This window comes from Dendropsophus ebraccatus, chromosome 3 (genome assembly GCF_027789765.1).
Source record: "Dendropsophus ebraccatus isolate aDenEbr1 chromosome 3, aDenEbr1.pat, whole genome shotgun sequence".
NCBI classification, from domain to species: Eukaryota; Metazoa; Chordata; class Amphibia; order Anura; family Hylidae; genus Dendropsophus; species Dendropsophus ebraccatus.
Window position 1 is genome coordinate 152,388,837 of NC_091456.1, and position 19,885 is coordinate 152,408,721.

Sequence of the window (19,885 nt, forward strand, 5' to 3'; positions counted from 1 at the left end):
GGGTGAAAAATATTTAAAGAACTTAATGTTCCATTTTTATTATGTACTTTTTTTTAAAATATAGCTTCTTGTATTGCAGTGGTTTGGGAACCTTGTGACCATGGAGTGGTGGAATGATCTGTGGCTAAATGAAGGCTTTGCTACATACATGGAGTACTTTGCTTTACAGTCAAAATTTCCAGACCTAAATGCTGTGAGTATGATTATGGCTTTTAACCCAGAATCTCTGAATGCCATGTACTACTGTCCATACCTTATCATTACTGTGATTTTATGGTAAGAGCAACTCTATTGTAACAGGTCTGCAATGAAGAGTGGGCTCACTTATCTCAACAGGGATGTAAAGTTAATATCAAAGTAATAGACTGAAATTAGAGCTGGAGATGTGGTTCTATTTTCATAGTGGCTGCCATGGATTTTAGAGAATTGTCTATCTTAAAGTGGACCGGTCAGCTCTCCGTACACATCTGTCATAATAACTTTTCTGTGTATAGTATTCTTTACAAAATGAACAGTTTCTTCAGACATGTACACTATGTAGAGCTATCTCATTCTGGAAATCCATGTTGCTCCTTGACTACAGATTTGTCCTCTGTGATCTTGTCACATGTCCATGAAATATAAGATTGTTTGGACAGAATATTAATTTTTTTTTAGTTGTAATACAAAAGACCACAAGATGGCGCTAGAAGCATATATGAGATTAGCTTTCAGTAGATACATGCGCATGTCTATATATAAACCTAGAAATCATTCTCCAGTAATATTGGCCCGGATAGCTTCTCACTGCTGCTGCAGATTAGATGGAGGTAGAGATATTCTGACCCAGTCTCTCATTCCAGAGATGCCCTATAGGAGTGACCTCTGGGGACTGTGAAGGTCAGGAAAATAAGAAAAACATACTGGGACCTATGATTCTACAGAAGTGTTTTTACTCGCCATAATGCTTTTATTTTTTTTTTATTTTTTTTTAACTTATTTATAGTGTTTTTCTGTACCATGCTGTACACTGTGCAGGAATAATTTTGTTATATGTTAATAGATTGGGCACTTCCTCTCGATACCAAATATGTTTATTGTAGCACATCCACTATCTATTAATTAATGGAGATATAAGCATAAAACACTGGATGCGCTACATCAAAAGATGACTTCATGATTAATAATTCAGTATCAGGCTATATGATTCATTGGTTTTACATTTCCTTGATAGTTATTCCACCTCGTGTCTTTACAGAGAGCGGGATGGGATAAAAGCTCTTTGCTGTGAGCAGGATCTGTAAATATTACTTCTAGACTCCACCAAGTCTTGGAGGGGCTGTAGGTTTAAGAAGAAATTACAGATGACCACTAATCTAACTAATGACACGGGTTGTGATGATAGAATATTCTGTGTGCATATTACAGTTCAGATGCAGCCCTGATGGTTACAAGTCTTTTTTTTTCTAGAATAATCTGTATTGTTTTGTAAGGACCATATTGTATGCTTAATATACAAAAGGTAACAGCATCCAGGTGTTGTAAGGTGCAGAAAAAGTAAAGTGCTTTATTCCATCATGGCAGTAGCATAACAGCGACGTTTCGACCTATGTGGTCTTTCTCAAGCTACCTTTTGTATATTTTGTATGGACTTTTCCTGCCGGGCTACAGGATCGGTAACTTTGCTTCATCCTCTTTTTGATACAATTTTTTCTATATCATTGAGTCTTATTGAGACTGAAGGAGTGGTATGGTAATTTTTTTTTGTATTTTTCATATTGTATACTTCACATGAGCTGAGTTTAGTTTGTTTAAGGGCAACTCCAGTGACCTCATAAAAAATAAAATGCACAAAAAGCATATAGGTGCACTCACTGATTGATTGTTTCATTGATTGTTTGAAACCTTTCCCACTTATCTATTCTGCTCCTAGCTCCAGACTCAAACTTTAATAAATGATCCTAGTTTTACATCATGGCACCCGGCCAGGAAATTACATCTCCCATCATGCATTGAACTTCAGAGCCAACTGCCAAGTACTTGCCCCTGTCTTGTGGAAAGAGTGAGAGAGATATGAAACAACAGTGTCTCTTTCCCCCTATACTACTAAGTGGAGGCTGTTGTTTCCCTGCCCTTGGCCAGGTGATCACTGTGTGATGTCAGTGGTGGGCGGGGTTACAGCTTGTCTGGCAACAGAAGAGACAGAGATCATGTGACCTCTGTCTCAGAAGGGGGGAGGGGGAGGGCCTTTAGAGGAGTGGAGACATAGTGGAGCAGAAAGTGAGGATTTTCAGCATCTTCAGGGTGTCAGGATGTCCTGCAAACTGTACCATTCATGTAATAAAAGCCCACTACCAACAAACTTAAATTATAGGTGGGGATTGAACAGGGTTAAATCTTTGGTATCTGGAGTTTCTCTTTAAACCTCATATACTATATGCAATATTTTTTAATTAATATACTCCAAACAGTATAGTATAAAGTAAAACCTTAAAAGAATACAACAAGTAAAAATACCCTGCAAAGCTACCAATGTCATTTCTGCAATTTTAGCTTATATTTAATGAGCAGAAAAATGGACTGTGTTATTTTCGTTCAGTACTAAGATATATAGATAGACCTCTGTTTGTAGGCAGTTTCATGCATTGTTCTGTCTTTCTTTGCCTCTAGAATAATAACTTCCTGAAAGCGCGCTGTGATGCCTTGGAAAAAGATTCATTGCAGACAACACATCCTATATCTACAGATGTGCAGTCTCCAGAGCAAATTGAGGAGATATTTGATGACCTTTCTTATATCAAGGTTTGTAAGATTCTGCCTACTGAGACTCTTCCCACCACAAATCTCAAGATGTTTATGCCATATGTATTCCTAGTCTACAGTGGACCACATGTTGGCATATGTTTGTTTCAAACATGGCCCTTGCTAAACAACTATCGGCCATGTCATAGGCAGATCAGCACATGTTTACAATATTGATAGGCCCGTGTAATAGGAGCCTTAGTGTGGGATCCCTGGGTGTGATAGCATGTGTCAGTGAAGGGAATATTCTACAGCCATAGCATAACAAGTGTAGCATATTCCTCATCATGCCACATGCTGACATCTCATCACCAAGATAGCACTGATCATCATACAGCTCTCATATAACATCATTGCGTGTTCTCATGTGATACAATGACTTTGATGGAGTAGACCTATAAACTAATATATGTTCTTCTCAAACCTTAGATTCTTATAGTGTCTTCTACTTGCTGGATCCTGTTTCCTTCTTTTCTATAGGGTGCTTCCATTCTGCAGATGCTGAATGCCTATCTCTCTGAGGACGTCTTTCATGACTGTATTGTTAAGTATTTGCAAGATCATAAATATGAAACCACAAAGAGTGATGGTTTATGGGACAGCATGAACCAGGTATGTGTGCTGTGGCATTATTGTAAGTGTCCCCATTCTTTACTTCTCTGTCCAGTATACTCTGCAATTACTTATTTATTCCAGCTATAGATAAAAGTTGTTCCCATTGCATTAATTTAAATTGTGTTACAATGTCTAAATTTGACTTTAGATTTTCATAGTCTGAGCGGTGTTACATCTAAGTGGTATTACATCTCTACCCAATAACAGAGACACATTGTAAACTGCTGCATAAACCAGTGATAAGAAGTTCTATAATGTGGGTGACCAAATAGCCAAATGGGTGTTACCAGTTTAAAGTGGGTGACAAAATAGCCAAATGGGTGTTACCAGTTGGTGACGTGTCTTTACACAGTTTGGCCTTGTGATTGTGTAAGACCGTGTAGGGACTCACCTACAACTTGTAATACCCATTTGGCTATTTAGCCATACATTTCTAGAAGGAATAATAGATTCATGCACAACTTCAGAGCTATAAGAATAAGGATAGTCCAGAATTGCTATTTTATGGGTAATACATGTATTTACATTACAAAAAGAGATGGGTGAAGAGAGGCCACAGGTCCTCTTTAAATGGGCACTAAATGTATAAGTTCTATGTCATAGCAACAGATCAAAGGTTTTGGTCTAAATGTTCAGACCAAATGTTCAGATCAGGAGAATGAATTGAGAGAAGTCCACCCTTAGCCAGCCACATAATGTAAGTCTATAGGGTCATCTTGCTTACATATACACAAAATAGGGAGAGAGGTGTGCATTCTACCAACTGGTCGTGATCTGAATACACAGACCCTGGCTGATCAATAGTCTTGATATGTCCCTATATCATATCAAAAGTTTTATAAAACATAAGGTACTTTTTAAGTGATAAGTGAGGTATAATGAATCCTGATTTAGTTTAGTCTATGCATGTCAAGAAATTACAAAAAGTATCAAATACGTTTTTTTTTTTTACTCTAACCTTTAATTAAAGGGTTTTTCTAGGAAATAACCACTGATGGTATATGCACTGGTGAAACCATCAATAGCTGATCGCCATGATGCCGCCACCTAGCACGCCCTCTGATTAGCTGTCCTGCACTAGCTCCGCTCCATACATTGTATAGTGGTGGCAACAGGTTACTGAAGTGAAGCTCCTGTTCACTTTAGTGGGTCAGAGATGCAGTAACCCAGTACTACAACTTCATAATGTACAGAGCCAAAGCTTCTGGCAGAAATTTGCATCTGAATGCCATAGCTGTACAGCTTCTAGGCAACCCTGCCAATAAGCTATTGATGGCCTACCCTGTTGATAGGTCATCAATGTATTTATTTTCCCTGGAAAACCTCTTTTTGATGTCTTTCCTCTTTACAGAATTTATCCCCAATTTACTTTATATTTATTAGCTGTATATATTTAATTAGTGCATGGAAATGATTGTGTTTCACTTGGAATATCACTATGTCAGTGTTCTCCCTGCATTAAATTAGTAAGGAAAAATACTGATTTATACTGTGTCGTGTCTGCAGGAAAACCTTACCATCTCTGTGTATATTTAATTAATGCGTACATCTATTTTATTTCTCTCTGGTTATTCATGGCCGGCCCAAAACTCAGGAAATAAGTTGATTAAAAAAAAAGAGTTCACAGAGAGTTTATCAATTTTTTTAAACAATAAATTTATAATTCCTTGAGTCTTCATTTTGAAAACTACTAATAAAGGTTGTAAGAAACGACCTACGTTCTTTGGCTTCTTTTGGCAAATACTGTAGAATAATATAGGGTGAATGTAATGAGGACTGATATTGTGTAGGCCCATTATTTAACAGAGCTATGAGTTATTTCTGTATATGTTGTCATTTATGACAGTAGACCAACATTTCACTCTTCAGGTCACTAAATCTAATCCAGATGTGAAGAACATCATGAAGACCTGGACACAGCAAGCTGGATATCCTCTAGTGACTGTTCAATGGAAAGGGAAGGAGGTTTCTGTGAGTCAAGAGCGATTCCTACAAACTGTAAATTCCGGCAACTCAACAGGGAATTCCAGGTGGGTGTTTGTTTTGTTTTTGTTTCCTCCCCCAAAAAACATGATTTTATTTCTGTTGAAGTGAATATTAAAAACACAACTGAAAAATATTTCATTTTCCAAATTGTTAAGAGAAGTCCGGTGAAATTTTTCATTAAAGTAATGTATTGCCCCCGAAAAGTTATACAAATCCCCAATATACACTTATTACGGAAAATGCTTATAAAGTTTTTTTGACCTACACTTACTACTGCATCAAGGCTTCACTTCCTGGATAAAATGGGGATGTCACGCCCCGACTCCCAGAGCTGTGCGGCCTGTGGCTGCTGGAGAGGATGATGGCAGGGGGACATTGAGGGACACAGGGCACTGGAGGGACACTGAGCATCCCCCTGCCATCATCCTCTCCAGTAGCCACAGCCCGCACAGCTCTAGGAGTCGGGTCGTGACATCACCATTTTATCCAGGAAGTGAAATCTTGATGCAGTAGTAAGTGCTGAGAAAAAAAAGCACTTAATAAGCATTTCCTGTAATAAGTGTATATTGGTGATTTGTATAACTTTTGGGGTCAATACAATACTTAAATAAAAAATTTTGCCGGACTTTTCCTTTTAAATAGTTTTTTTTAATGTCATGAGGAATGAAATGGCTAGCACTCCACTAACAATTGTTCACACTGTGCAGCTTGCATGCTGCCGTGGATAACATACAGATAAAGGCCATGTGCACACAATGTATGTTTTGTATAAATCACATCGGCCATGATTTATACAAATCTTACATTGTATGTGCATGAATGAAATCCAGGCCGGAGCGTATACATATAGTAGACACTCTGGCTGGATTCTAACTGGCTGCACAAAAACAGACATGTCAGTTTTGTGTGGCCGCTAGTCATTGAATAGCGGCTGCACAGAACATGTCAGTTCACACAATGGAGCGTGTGGCTCTGGCCGCACGCTCCATTGTGTGCAGAGGTAAATTGGGATGCGGGCGCACATTAATTTGCCCGCATCCCAATTCAACAAAAATGAAGATCATCCAGCCAGTACTGCAGTAAGACGGTGTCACAGAACGGCCGTTGTTTCACAATGTGTGAGCATGGCCAAAGAACAGTAAAAATACTGTAGAAATCTGCAAGTGGCCACCATAAAAAGGCGCAACGATGGTTATTAAGAGGTTAGGAATAGTACCACTTAAACAGAGAATATCACGTCCACAAAGGGCTCTGTGGATTCCTCTGTCACTGGACCTAAGCAAATGTATCCTGTTACCAACAACTCAGATATACAGGAAGCAGAGTCCACACTTTGGACGAACTTAACGTGTTATAAAACCTATGTACATCAGTGGCAGAATAAAGCTAGTTAACTGCTGTCATGTTAAAAAAATAATAAAGAGGCAATGCTTACCTGTCCACTATCCCCCGCTGCCCTTATGTAGCGTCTTCAGGTTCCCGCTCAGTGACAGCCCGATCAGCCAAGCACTGGCAGCTACATAGTTACATTTTACAAAGCTGTGACACTATATTCTCACGTTGATGTGAAAATCAGCTGCAATGATGGAGTGCCATAGACCTCAATATAAATTAGAATTGCAGTGTCTTTCACTGGGAAACTCACATGTGAACTCTGCTGTGATACAATACATGTGAATGGACCCTAACAGACAATTTCGACAATGTCTATGAGACTAATATTCATGACAAAGGCAACATCAGAGGGGTTTTCCCACAGTTATAGTTCAGTATTCTTCTAGTATTGGTGATGGCTATCATGTATTATCTATGTTTCCTAGATGGAACCTGTTCTTATCACTGTATTTTTTCTATATTAGCACCTTGTGGCATGTGCCTCTTTCTTACATATTTGGACCCTGTGGTGGACCCACGTGTTATAATGTTTCCTTACTCAGTCAGAAACAAGGTAAGTAATGTGAGCTTGGAAACAAATGTAGTGATCTTTACCATGGTTCAGAAAATAAAGGATTCCGGTATCTGGCTATATGTTCCCTATTGGAACTGCCTACAGAGTAAGGCTATGTTTGCATGCTGTATAAACAATGGCCGTTATTTGGCACTCAAAACAATGGCTGTTGTTTTGAGTGTCAAACTACAGCCAATGTTTTAAATGCAAATTGTGTTAAAGTTTGTGGACAACGGACAGAAATAAAACCAGAAGTTGGAGGTTCTGCAAAAATATTAGTTGTTACCGCAAAAGAAAAAATACCCATAACTAATTCATTGGGTCTTACTGTTTTGTAGATAACCAGGTTGTAGTTCTATGTAATGAACATTGTAAACACTTTACCCGATGACTTATGCTAGGATAATCTCTTTTACTAAAACATCACACCAAAATATGTTTTTTTTTAAAAAAATTAGGTGAGTGCCTAATTGTTTTAGTAGGTAGCAAAGTTTCAGGTGCACATCATCCTGGGATGGATACCTGGAACTATTCTATTGACAACAGTGCGATTGGTTCCTTACCATGCCAGAGGGAAATTTTAATGGATTGCTGGATATATGGGAAGAGCCCTATTATTTAGACCTAGTCATTTAATAGGGGAATCCATGGTGCAAATGCAGGCCATATAATGGCGGCATGGATAGTTGCCCCCAACATGCAACAACTACGAATGTGTGTATGGAGCTATAAAAATGAATGGTTCTGTATTCTGTCCGTATTTGTTGACAGAATAAATGAGTGTGTTAAAGGAGCCTTATGCAATTGATTTGAAAACTCTGTAATAAAAATATTTTCATGCCTGCTTGATTACTTTTCATTAGAACTTTTATGCAAGGTAATCGTGTTTAGATGTTATAGAACAATACTCCATACCGAGGAAAGACAATATATGCCTTAAGATAACCTTCAGTTTTCTCCTTAGGTAAAATTGTATTGCCAAGTGTACCCTCCTGGCTGAAGTTTAATGTGAAGATGACAGGATACTACATTGTAGATTATGGTGAGGATGGTTGGAACGCTCTCATTAACCAGCTCCGAAACAATCACACAGTCTTTGCTCCCAGTGATCGAGCCAACCTGATCCATGACATCTTTGTCCTTTCGGGGTAAGTTAACGATTTGGTGTTCTTGTGGTTTCTTTATATTGATATAGTCAACCTGTAATATTTCCTTTAACTCCCAGATAAGGAATGATTTATTATCTGCCTGTAGATGGGCACCTATTATTAAAGCTATGTTCATACTACGTAAAATAACGGCCAGTGTTTTCACCGGCCGGACTTTTGCTACCAAAACTACTGCCGTAGAATTACGATCGTACGGGCTAGTCGTGAAACTACGGCCGTTGTTTAATTTTGATTCCTAGCATGTTTATAAGCGGGATGAAACAGGTCATTAACTTTAAATACTGCGCCCAGCCTGAGAAACCACTCAGAAATGTTTTTACATCAAAATCAAGTTTAATTCGGCAGATATAAGTTTAACGTTCGCGGCCGCATTGAAATCCACGGCCGTTGTTGCAGTATTACCGGCCGGAAATAATTGACATGTTCATTTTTCAGGGGGCCGTATAAACAACGGCCGTTATCTGACACGTAGTGTGCATTCGACGGCCGTAGTTACATTGCATTGCAGTCATAATAGGAAACCTCAAAACAACGGCCGTAGTTTTGCGGCGCGGACAACGGCCGTTATTTTACGTAGTGTGAACATAGCCTAAAAGTGTATGGGAGCCTTAAAGTGTCACTGTTGTGAAATTTTTTTTTGCAGAAATCAATATTCCAGGCGATTTTAAGAAACTTTGTAATTGGATTTATTATCCGAAAAATGCATTTTTATCATGAAAAAGCAGTTTGAAGCTCTCCCCCCTGTCTTCATTGTTCTCCTATGGAGAGAGCTAAAGAAAAGACCAAAACAGGACAACAAAGAGTTAATCTACAAATCCCTCACCCGTTATCTCTTCTGACCATCACCAGTGACCTGTCTGAGCTCAGATTACAGCTGTCACCCAGCTCCGTGCCTGTAATCCTCTGTTATCTGCTTTCTGCTGCCGGCTAACTCCCTCCTTCCTCCTCCCCCCTCCCCTCTCCCTAGAACAGACAGGGTACGTCTCCTGCAACAAGTCACAATTTTCAGATTTTTTGGAGTGGATGAAAAAGAGGAAGGAGGGGGGACCTGGGAAAAGGCTTTTTACATGCAGATAATGGCAGATTTGGCTAATAAACCCAATTACAAAGTTTCTTAAAATCGCCTGGACTATGGATTTCTGCAAAAAAAATAAAAAATATGACAGTGACTCTTTAACACTTAGCAAGTAATGATTACAGTGGTTCGCTTTCAATATTAGAAAGTATTTTTTTTCCTGTTTTTTATTTTCTGTGAACTTTTATGTTTACCGGGTGACTAATTGTATGGTTGCTTTCTTTTATCAGTGTTGGAAAGGTCCAGCTGTCAAAGGCATTTGACCTCATTGCCTACCTTGTGAATGAAACTGAGACTGCACCCATCAGACAGGCACTTCATCAGATCCACATCATCCAGAGTCTCCTAGCTAAACAGGGTATTAGTTATCCAGCATCACAATTAGAGGTTTGTGTGTTTTTTCTCCATGTTTTTGCAGGTACCAGATACTTCACCCCATACCAGGGTAGATGAAGCATTTCATGATGTCCTGATGTTTTATAATTTGGATATATAACATTATTTTTATTTTTATTTTATATTATAGAGGCGCATCTTTGACCTTTTAGGACAGCAAATTAAAAAACAGGAGTGGACTGATGAAGGAACATTGTCTGAACAGGAACTAAGATCTTTACTCTTGGATTTAGCATGTAAGCATGGGGATACCAACTGCATTCACATGGCTACCGAATTGTTTGATAGCTGGCGAAAAAATGGAACAAGGTAAGATTTTTAAGCTACTATGTTTGTAAAGCTTGTTTTATACATGGCTCAAAATATTAACATTACAATTTGTGGGGGCCTAAAGCTCCTCAAATTATTTAAATAAGATGAATGAATTGGGTAAGATGGCACAATTTAGCTGTAGAGATAATGTCTAGAGGAAATTAGGTTGTGTTGCAATGGACAAGGACAACAGGTAGTCACTATAGGATGTACTGATTTAAAGATGGAATGATGATTAGAGGAGTCTAGGTTAATGGTTGGTAATTGAGGTAATTCAGAATCCATATGCAACATTTAACAGTTGCAATGTCTACATAACCAGAGCATAGTAAGCCCCTCCCCCCATTCTCAATAATCTGAACATACATAATATCAAGCACACCCAGAATTCAACCCGCTCTTCTACAGCTGTCAGCAAGGATCATCAGAGATAGTAGGGAAAGTCATAAAGAAAACATGAATATGGATACCAAGTGTGTGAATAATGCATCCATAACGCATATAGCATCCATAACGCAATAATGCATGCATCCACCCTAACAGTTGAACAAGAAACTTAGACATATAGCTTATGGGTTCTCATAAGCATCTCTGAGGCAAGCACAGGACTCACTATACATTTCCTCCACTGTTCATCAAATTTACTTTGCACTTTCCCTTGCACTTCACATTTAGAGTATCAGCAGTTTGTGTTAGCAAAGACTTTAGAAGAGAAGGATTTAGGGGTAGTGATTTCTCACAGTGTTAAAGGAGAGCTATGGCCAAAACAAAAATTTGGCTCCAGGCAGTGGCAGGGACATAATAAAGAAGCTCTACTTACCCGTTCCCATGCACTGAGTCACCGCATGACAGGCTTCTGTCCAACAGCTGGAACTTTTTCCCGGGTTCCATCGATGTCAGGACCTGGGAAAAAATACCCAACCTGGCTGACGGATTGCCCAATAAGCCAGTTAGTAACTGAAGGGGTGTCCCACCACTGCCACTGACTGGCTTAGTGGGCAATCCATCAGCCAGGTCGTGATGTTCCAGCGGCAGGAGATCCAGGAGGTCTGTGGGAGTCCAGGATTGGTGATGTGGCACTGTGGGCCCACGGGACAAGCTTTTTGATATGTTCCCCTCTGCCCCTGCCTGAAAACAATTTGGCCAGACTTCTTTTACCCCTTTACGTCAGCCATACGACAATATACGTTCCTGCTGGAGATGACCCATGCAGCAGGAACGTATATGAACATCTCGGACTGTGAAGGGGTTTTAATGTGTGCACAAATTACTGTCCCCAAATGTTCTCTTTAACATCTTCAGTTTTCTTTAAAAGCATTGAACCAAAGAAATGTGTATCATGTACAGCAGGATGTTTATATGTATGGATGTGATGTACACCTAACTTTTATCAGATTTTTTACAGAATATCTTTAGTGTTATTTGTAATCTGAAATACAATGATCAGGTTTGTCTCCTTAGTCTTCCAACAGCTGTCAAGAAAGTTGTATATAAAGTCGGAGCCCACTCAGATGAGGGATGGGAGTATCTGTACACTATGTACTCTTCATCATTATCTGAAGCAGAAAAGATCAAATTACTTGAGGGACTTGCCAGCACGGATAGTGGCAAAAAATTACAATGGTATGTACTATACTAATGACATGGTTTATATTTCCATTATCTTTTCTTTTTTTCTTTCTTTATTGCAGATTTGTTTATATGATTTTTCGTATATATCACAGTGCAAAAGAAAGCTATACCTGTGAACAGGTGGAGTGGGGTATGAAAGCATGCATAATTGGCTGCAAGGGACTTAAAGGAATAATAATTTACTATCCTAGAATGATGGACGTAAACATAAAAAAAATTTTAGTTCATGCTTCTTAAAGGAGAACTTTTGGCAGGATGGCTTTTTTCAAAATGCCTTGGGAGGGGGTGGGTGAAAAAAATAAGTCCACTTACCTCTCCGGCTCCAGCGCTGGTGCCAGCATACCCCCACTCTGGTTCCCGCTTGTTTCCTAGTGTAGAGACAAGACTTGGGACGTGACTTTCCAAGCCCGCTCAGCCAGTCAGCAGCTTTAACTGTGTGTCATCTCTGCCGCTGATTGGCTCAACATTTAAAAAAAAAGTTGTCCTGCCTGGAGTTCTCCTTTAATAATTTTGGCATATCTGTGATTGTTTGTGTGCTACTGATTTAAATTTAGGTCAATTGTGAGCTGGTTTGGATTTCAAGGGAACCTGTTTAGAATGTAGTCTAATCTATTGGCAACACATAATATAGCAGGAGAAGCTGAACAGATTGATACATGGTCTTATAGGACCATTTTCATGATAGCTAGTAATTTATTAATGGAAATATTTGCTTGTTCTGTACTAAACAGTCATATGGGTGGTTCTACCAGTGATTGAGAACAAATGAGTCATGTGGGTGGTCCTACCACCAGAAAACTGTGCTAAAAGTGGTGCTTCGAGACGGCCATTTGGCACACGTATTAGCTATACAGTAGTAATTAACTGGATCTACTTGCGCTTACAAGGGTGGCACTGATTGGTTGTGGGCATTCACTGGCATTTTAACATAGAAATGTGCATGAGGACTTGCTGGCATATCGCATCTGCGACTGATTGGCTTATCTGCAGCATTGTGCAGGACCAGCTCCAGTGCACCAGACAAGCTATTAGCTTTTTTGTTATAACAGTCTGAGCTGCAGCTCTATTCATGTGCAAAACTTAAAGGGAACCTGTCACACTGAAAATGCAATTCAACTTGCAGTTATCATGTTATCGAGCAGCAGGCGCTGAGAAGATTGATATATAGTTTTTTTAGGAAAATTTCCAGGATAACTTGTCATTTTACTACGTAAGTCTCTGCTCATTCTGGGTTAAGTAGTCACGTGGGCGGTCCTATTCAGAGATTGACAGCTCTCTCTAAGTGTGTGGGCAGAAAGAGCTGTCAGTCACTGAATAGGACCACCCAATTGACGACTTAACTCTCAGTATGTAGAATAGACAGGTAAGTGGCCCTACTGAGTGATTGATTACCTGTACACTTACATACAGATTGTCAGTTTTTGAATAGGACCGCCCACATGACTACTTAGCCCAGAATGAGCAGAGATTTACATGGGTAAATAACCAGTTATACTGAAGCTTTTGCTACAAAACTATATATCTATCTTCTCAGCTCCTCCTGTTCTATAACAAGATGCCTTCAGATTGGACAGCATTTTTAATGTGGCAGGTTCCTTTCAAAGCTAATGTGCTGATGGTACATTCGCTTTAAAAAAGGTAAAAAAAAAAGTAAACTTTTTTTTCTTAACTATGATATAGCCTCTCCCCTTATAAAGGTTTAAATCACACCCCTTTTATAAAACACAGAGAAATAAACAAACAAATTATATACAAAGGTGTGCTTAATTATCCGATCTATTAAAAGTTTAATTATTAAATTTTATTTCCTCATGGTGAACACTGAGGCCTGAAAAAATGGCCTGGTCATTAAGGCCAAAATAAGCGGCAGAGGCAAAGGGTTAATGGCCTGTAGTAAAATGAAAGCTGTGCTGTTTTTGGGTGGGTTTACACTGAGGAATCCAGGCGGATTCCGTTGCTAGCCCCCATGCGCATCTCTACATGTCCCAAAGACTCCATTCTATGATTGAACGAATTCCGCCTTCCGCCTAAAGAATTGACATATCAATTCTTTCGGCGGACGGTAGAATTCGTCTGACCATAGAATGCAGTCTATGGGACGTGCTGAGATGTGCACAGGGTGCGAGCGACGAAATCCGCTGCTGGTGATCCGCCCGGATTCCCCAGTGTGAATCCACCCTTTGGTTGCAATAAGAAAACAAGAGTTTCTGTCCTCTGGTCCACTGGTAAATCTTGCCTATAATTTCATCCCCACAATATCCCAACCTCAGCTCATACTACTGCTGCAGAATGTGAGTGAGGATGGTGGAGGAGCAAGGATCTCATCTCCTTTTCTGTGTGCAATGTAGACAATTATCATGGCAGCTCACTCTAGAGTCTATAGGAGGGTAAACTTATGAAAAATGCAGGACATATAATGGTCAGATATGCAGCTATTACACAGCACATACAATTGACCTCCATTCTTGACCAACTCCACTTTGACTTCTACAAAACAGCTAGTTATCCCCAAGCCCTTAGGTAGGGATTTATTTTTAAATTTTGGATTACCCTATGAATAAATGTATATTGTGAAAATGAGTTGGACTCTAGGGGTATGTTCACACTGAGTAATTTAGGCGGAATTCATTCTTTAATTTCACTTCTTTGAGCGGAGAGCGGCGGCTGCAGAGGAGCACACACTCTGCTATAGATGGGCTATAATACACTGAGACAGGCGGGATTCCGTGGCAGAAAGTTCCGCTGTGGAATTCTGCCTGATTTACTCATTGTGAATATACCTTAAATTTATAAGCTATGCATAAATGATTGATTTTCTTTTTATTTCCAACAGGTTAATGTCAGACAGTCTTCGTGGAGAAAATATAAGATCACAGGACTTTCCCATTGTTATCCATTTTATCAGTAAGAATGTTCCGGGGTTCCTACTGGCTTGGGATTTTGTAAAACAAAACTGGAACGAAATTACTCAGAAGTAAGTATGAATTAGTCTGTTGCAAGATGGGAAAGTAATCAATTACTTTGCTTTACAATGTATTATGTTAGAGAATAGAAACTAAGTTAGCGGGAATGACCTACCAACCAGTTGGCATAATCTCATGTTTAAGTGCTATTTTTGCCAGGAGGTATTGCTGAAATGGGTGCAGAGGGGCAGTCACGAGTGAGCGCTGATCTACTAGCTTGACGCTCGCTTACAGAGCCTATTAGATGGCTCCATGATTGTGTGGCAAGGGCTGTATGTTTATAATGTGTGTGTGTGTGTGTGTGTGTGTGTGTGTATATATATATTATGTATATGTACATATAATATAATATAAATTGTGTGTAATATATATAATGTGAATGTATATGTGTGTGTGTGTGTGTGTGTGTGTGTATATATATATATATAACAAAACGAAGAAAAGGCGGCACTCCAGACTTAGTGAATAAAGTGATTTGGTTTATTCACCCCATGTGCGACGTTTCAATCTACTCAATGAGATCTTTTTCAAGCAATTGCTTGAAAAAGATCTTATTGAGTAGATTGAAACGTCGCACATGGGGTGAATAAACCAAATCACTTTATTCACTAAGTCTGGAGTGCCGCCTTTTCTTCGTTTTGTTATATCAACATCGGGACCTGGGTCTGGGACCGTGAGGCTGTGCACCCAATTTGAGCCTTGAGCCTACACAGTGCCGTTCTGCGGATTATTTTGTTTATATATATAAATATATATATATATATATATATATATATATATATATATATATATATATAACATATGAAATATATTGGTAGCGATGTTGGTGCAGTCCTTGCTTTAAAGGGGTAAAATAGTAAAGGTGTTTTAGGCTTGCCTCTCCATGCTTCCTTGACCTCCTCCTGCCTTGTCTCTGCATATCACACTGACAACAGCTGACACCGACACTTTTGAATCGGTCTGTGCAGTGACAGCCCACTTAGCCAATCACTGGCCGTGGAGCTATCCCTTCTCAGTCAGTGTGTTGCTGAGAAGGCTGTCCCACACATTTGTACAGAAGTGTTGGCAACCGCTGTGTTCAGCAGTGGATGCAGAGACAAGGCAGAAGGACACTGGGGGAGCATGAAGAGGTAAGCATAACATCTTTATTATTTTTTATGTACTGGAGTACCCTTTTAATCAGCTGTTGGCCGCACATTAGTTTTTACACGGAGCAATACGCAGCTAATGATTTTTATACATGTTGATAACAATCAGCCAAGCCCCAGTCACTGGCATCAGTGTTGGCACCCCACCAATCAGTGACTGATTTTTCTATTGTGTTGATAGTTCATCTGTCTGCCTGAAAACAAAAAACCCTTTAAGGTATACTGTACCTCTATCTAAGGGAGATGGGGATATTAGTATTACTAACTTTGACATTGTACAGATGTTACACCATATTTCCAGTTCAAATTATATTCTACATGGAAAGCTATATATGCATGCATTTCTGTTTTCATGCTTTTCCTTTTTGAATTCCTTAGTTCATGTACAGTCAATGATTGTCCAATAATACTGAATGATTTTTTTTCTTAGATTTCCACCTGGCTCATTTCCTATACAGTCCATTGTGACCCGAACTACTGCTCATTTTGGCACAGAGGTTTATTTAAATGAGGTTAGTGCTTTTACTTTTAAATACCTTTGTCTAAACTATCCCCATATATTATATACTGTTTGTGACTTTTGTTTAATGTAACCGGGGAACATATGGCTGGGGCTACAAGTATGAGCTCTGTAGCTCTTTGATTCAATCTTTAAAAATAATAATAACATAAATTCACTATTATTATATTCTGTACCTTTCCTGTTATGCAGTAACATATTGCTTTATTTTATATTCTTGCATTATTAAGAATATTTGGTAATATCCTAATGGCCAGTAGACACACATGAAAAGTATATTACAGGAGAAGTCCAAAAATGTAGAGGAGACAGCACATCCAAAGAAAATCTTCACTTTTAATCACACAAGTGCACTTGTGTGATTAAAAGTGAAGATTTTCTTTGGATGTGCTGTCTCCTCTACATTTTTGGATATCCTAACACGGACCTAGGTCCGGTCCGGTAAGACAAGCACTCTGACCCACATATTGTATCACTGGTGCTGCTTCAATATTTGTTTGTTACAGGAGAAGTCACTACCATAGGATAATATATTATTGTCAGATGACATGTGCCCCAATTAATATCAGCTAGGAAGTGGAATACATTTTTGCTATTATTCACACCCAGTTTCTGGTATAAACTATATTAAGTGTGTTGTGCTGCCTGTGCCCCACCCACTTTTTTTTTTTGGGGGGGGGGGGGCAATCTAGAAAGTTACAAATCATTGTGTGTACTGAGCCTTGTGCAAATATGTGCAACTCTTTTTTACTAGACCACTGGTCTATATGTTTTGTTAAATGTCTTCCATTGTGATAAAGCGAATGTTACATCAGTACATTCGCTTTAAGATCTCCACATGGATAGGGCAGCGCAGGCGTGGGGAAGCCGGTGCCACAATCCTTTTCTTAAACTGCGGCCCGGTCCCGCGTTCAGCGCCATTCTATTCCTGGGCACTGGCTGGGGGTGAAGCACTGGAGGCTTGCCAGCCCGCCCGCCTACAGTGGGATGAAACCCCTGCCCCTCTATGACACGGTTGCATTAGAATCAATGGAGCCGCGTCAGAGGGGCAGGAGTTCCCTCCCACTAAGCACGGGCCAGTCCGCCTCCACTGCTTCACTCTCTGCTCTATACGCAGGAACCAGACTGTGTTTCAAAAAAAGGACTGTGGCATCGGCTTACCAAACGCTGGCGCCATTCTATCCACGTGAAAATCATAAAGTGAATGTACTGATGATACATTCTCTTTAAATGAAAAAATACTGTATTTTCTACTTTATAAGATGCTTCTGACTATAAGACGCACCCCTGGTGGTTTAGATAACTAAAAACAAAAGACAAAAAAAAGTCATGTTAATAAACTTCCTTGGTGGTCTAAGGCAGTGAAGGAGTTATTGCAGTTAAAAGTTTATTGAAATAACAAATCCAAAATTATGTCAAAGGTTATGTTTTTTTTAATAATTAATTATTGCTGCAAACTTTATCAGTTTATACCTTTTTAATTTATTGAATTTATTTTCTTTATTTCAGGTGATTAATTTCTTCAATTCTACTAAGGGCAAAAGTAAAGACATGTGGTGCGTGAAAGAGTCCATTGAAACCATCAAACTGAACATCCAATGGCTTGCCAAAAACCGTGACAAACTTACCTGGCTGTAGTTCAACCCAACACTTTAAAGGCCATTAAAGCACAGATCATGTCACACATCCTGAAATGTTGTGTGGATTACTGGAGGGTTCTCGATCGCTCAGGGCAAAATAAAAAAAAAATAAATAAAAAAAAATCCTTTTGTATGTGTGACTGTTCCTACGAAGAGAGACTGTATTTATTACAGAATTGTGGCAATCACAATGTTGCTGCACTGTACTGCACTGTGCCAAGAGTGGCTTCCATGGTAAAGCAATTTCTACGACCACTGTGCTTAATCTGCCAGGTAAAAAAAAATTGGCTTGGAGGTTCTATGTGTCGTGTGTCAACAGCACAAATTCTGTGGAGATGTGGATTTCTAGACTATGTACATAATTAATACAGCCATATTCACAATGGAGAAGGGGATCTGTTACTTATGGGACAGGAGCTTCTCTTGTCGTTTCTTATGTTTCAGCACTGGACAAACTTTTTGAAAAATTCTAAGAATATAATAAAGAATCTCGCTGCCTTCCCCCCACCCCTCAGGTTTTTGCATATAGCTTGTGAAAAATGTAAGGCTGCAAGGCTGGACGTGCCGAATCACTGCTGACCAGAATGATCTTTTTATACCGAGTGGCCATGTATGTTTGCTGATAAAAATGTAATATTATAGAGAATGTGAAATTCACAGACTAGTAGTGGGCAATAGAAATGACTGTTTTCCTGACTGCTGAGATGCACTATGTTTTATACCAGGCTTGTGTTCTCTGATATTGCACTCTCCTGACCTGACTTAATGTACATGCTAATTCAATAAGCCCATGCTACTTGTATGATATCACTCAGTTGGGATGAAGTGCTGCAGTATGTAATGGGGGTCAGTGAAGGGAAAATTCAATTGTTTATTAATAAATGACCTTTCAAATGGCACATTGACAGCTTTCTGTTATTTATAGGGGTTGTGCGTTTCATTAGTCTCTATAGATGAATCAATATGCAATACTACTTATAAATATGTAAAAGTGGTCATTGTACTACTCAAACTCCAGGGTTACTTGTTCATTGGCTGTATAGTATCGCCTTTCTGCTAGTATAGTGCATTATCATTTGTTTTTATTGATCTTCAAATTTTATTTTTTGGAAATGACAATAACAGACAGGCCTTCACAAACCTTTAAGTTTTCCCTGTATAGTTCTTGCCTTATTATTTCATATTGTAAAAATAAAATGGTGCTCCTGAAGGCATTTAACCCGTTAGTGACTGCCAATACGCCTTCAGTGCTGACCATAGACAATACACTGCACTACAGAGGCAGTGCAGTGTATTGCATCAGTGAGCAGCAGATCACTGGTTAGTATACACTAGTGTACAGTAATGTCCACTAGTGTAAAAGTTAAAGAAAAAAGTGTAAAATAAAACAAAAAAACAAAAATCCCCCCTGCCCAATAATAAAAATGCATTATATTTCCCAAATACTGTATAATAAACTGTTATGTAAAACACTTTAACCCTTAGAGGATCGGACAATTTTAATTTTTGCGTTTTCGTTTTTTCCTCCATGTGCGTAAAAGGCCATAGCACGTGCATTTTTTCACCTAGAAACCCACATGAGGCCTTATTTTTTTGCGCCACTAATTGTACTTTGCAATGACAGGCTGAAGTTTTTCATAAAGTTCACTGCAAAAGCAGGAAAAAATTCAATGTGTGGTGAATTGAAAAAAAGAAAAAAC

At 39.1% G+C, this 19,885-nt stretch overlaps 1 protein-coding gene across 4 annotated transcripts in view; it reads left to right on the forward strand.

Annotated features, from left to right (window-relative positions):
• The window catches only part of LNPEP (leucyl and cystinyl aminopeptidase), a 56,720-nt gene extending 37,638 nt beyond the window's left edge, over positions 1–19,082 (forward strand). The window contains exons 7-18 of one of the 4 annotated variants that reach the window (XM_069962955.1): positions 80–193; positions 2,650–2,781; positions 3,262–3,393; positions 5,266–5,426; positions 7,242–7,330; positions 8,295–8,478; positions 9,805–9,961; positions 10,101–10,279; positions 11,744–11,905; positions 14,748–14,888; positions 16,456–16,537; positions 18,055–19,082. In XM_069962955.1, coding sequence (XP_069819056.1) covers positions 80–193; positions 2,650–2,781; positions 3,262–3,393; positions 5,266–5,426; positions 7,242–7,330; positions 8,295–8,478; positions 9,805–9,961; positions 10,101–10,279; positions 11,744–11,905; positions 14,748–14,888; positions 16,456–16,537; positions 18,055–18,183 — 1,662 coding nt within the window. In that variant the 3' untranslated portion in view covers positions 18,184–19,082. Of the gene's footprint in view, positions 1–79; positions 194–2,649; positions 2,782–3,261; positions 3,394–5,265; positions 5,427–7,241; positions 7,331–8,294; positions 8,479–9,804; positions 9,962–10,100; positions 10,280–11,743; positions 11,906–11,973; positions 12,045–14,747; positions 14,889–16,455; positions 16,538–18,054 lie in introns of those variants that run through there. The other 3 variants (XR_011362191.1, XM_069962956.1, XM_069962957.1) reach the window with 3 other exon arrangements.
• The last annotated feature ends 803 nt before the right edge of the window (positions 19,083–19,885 follow it).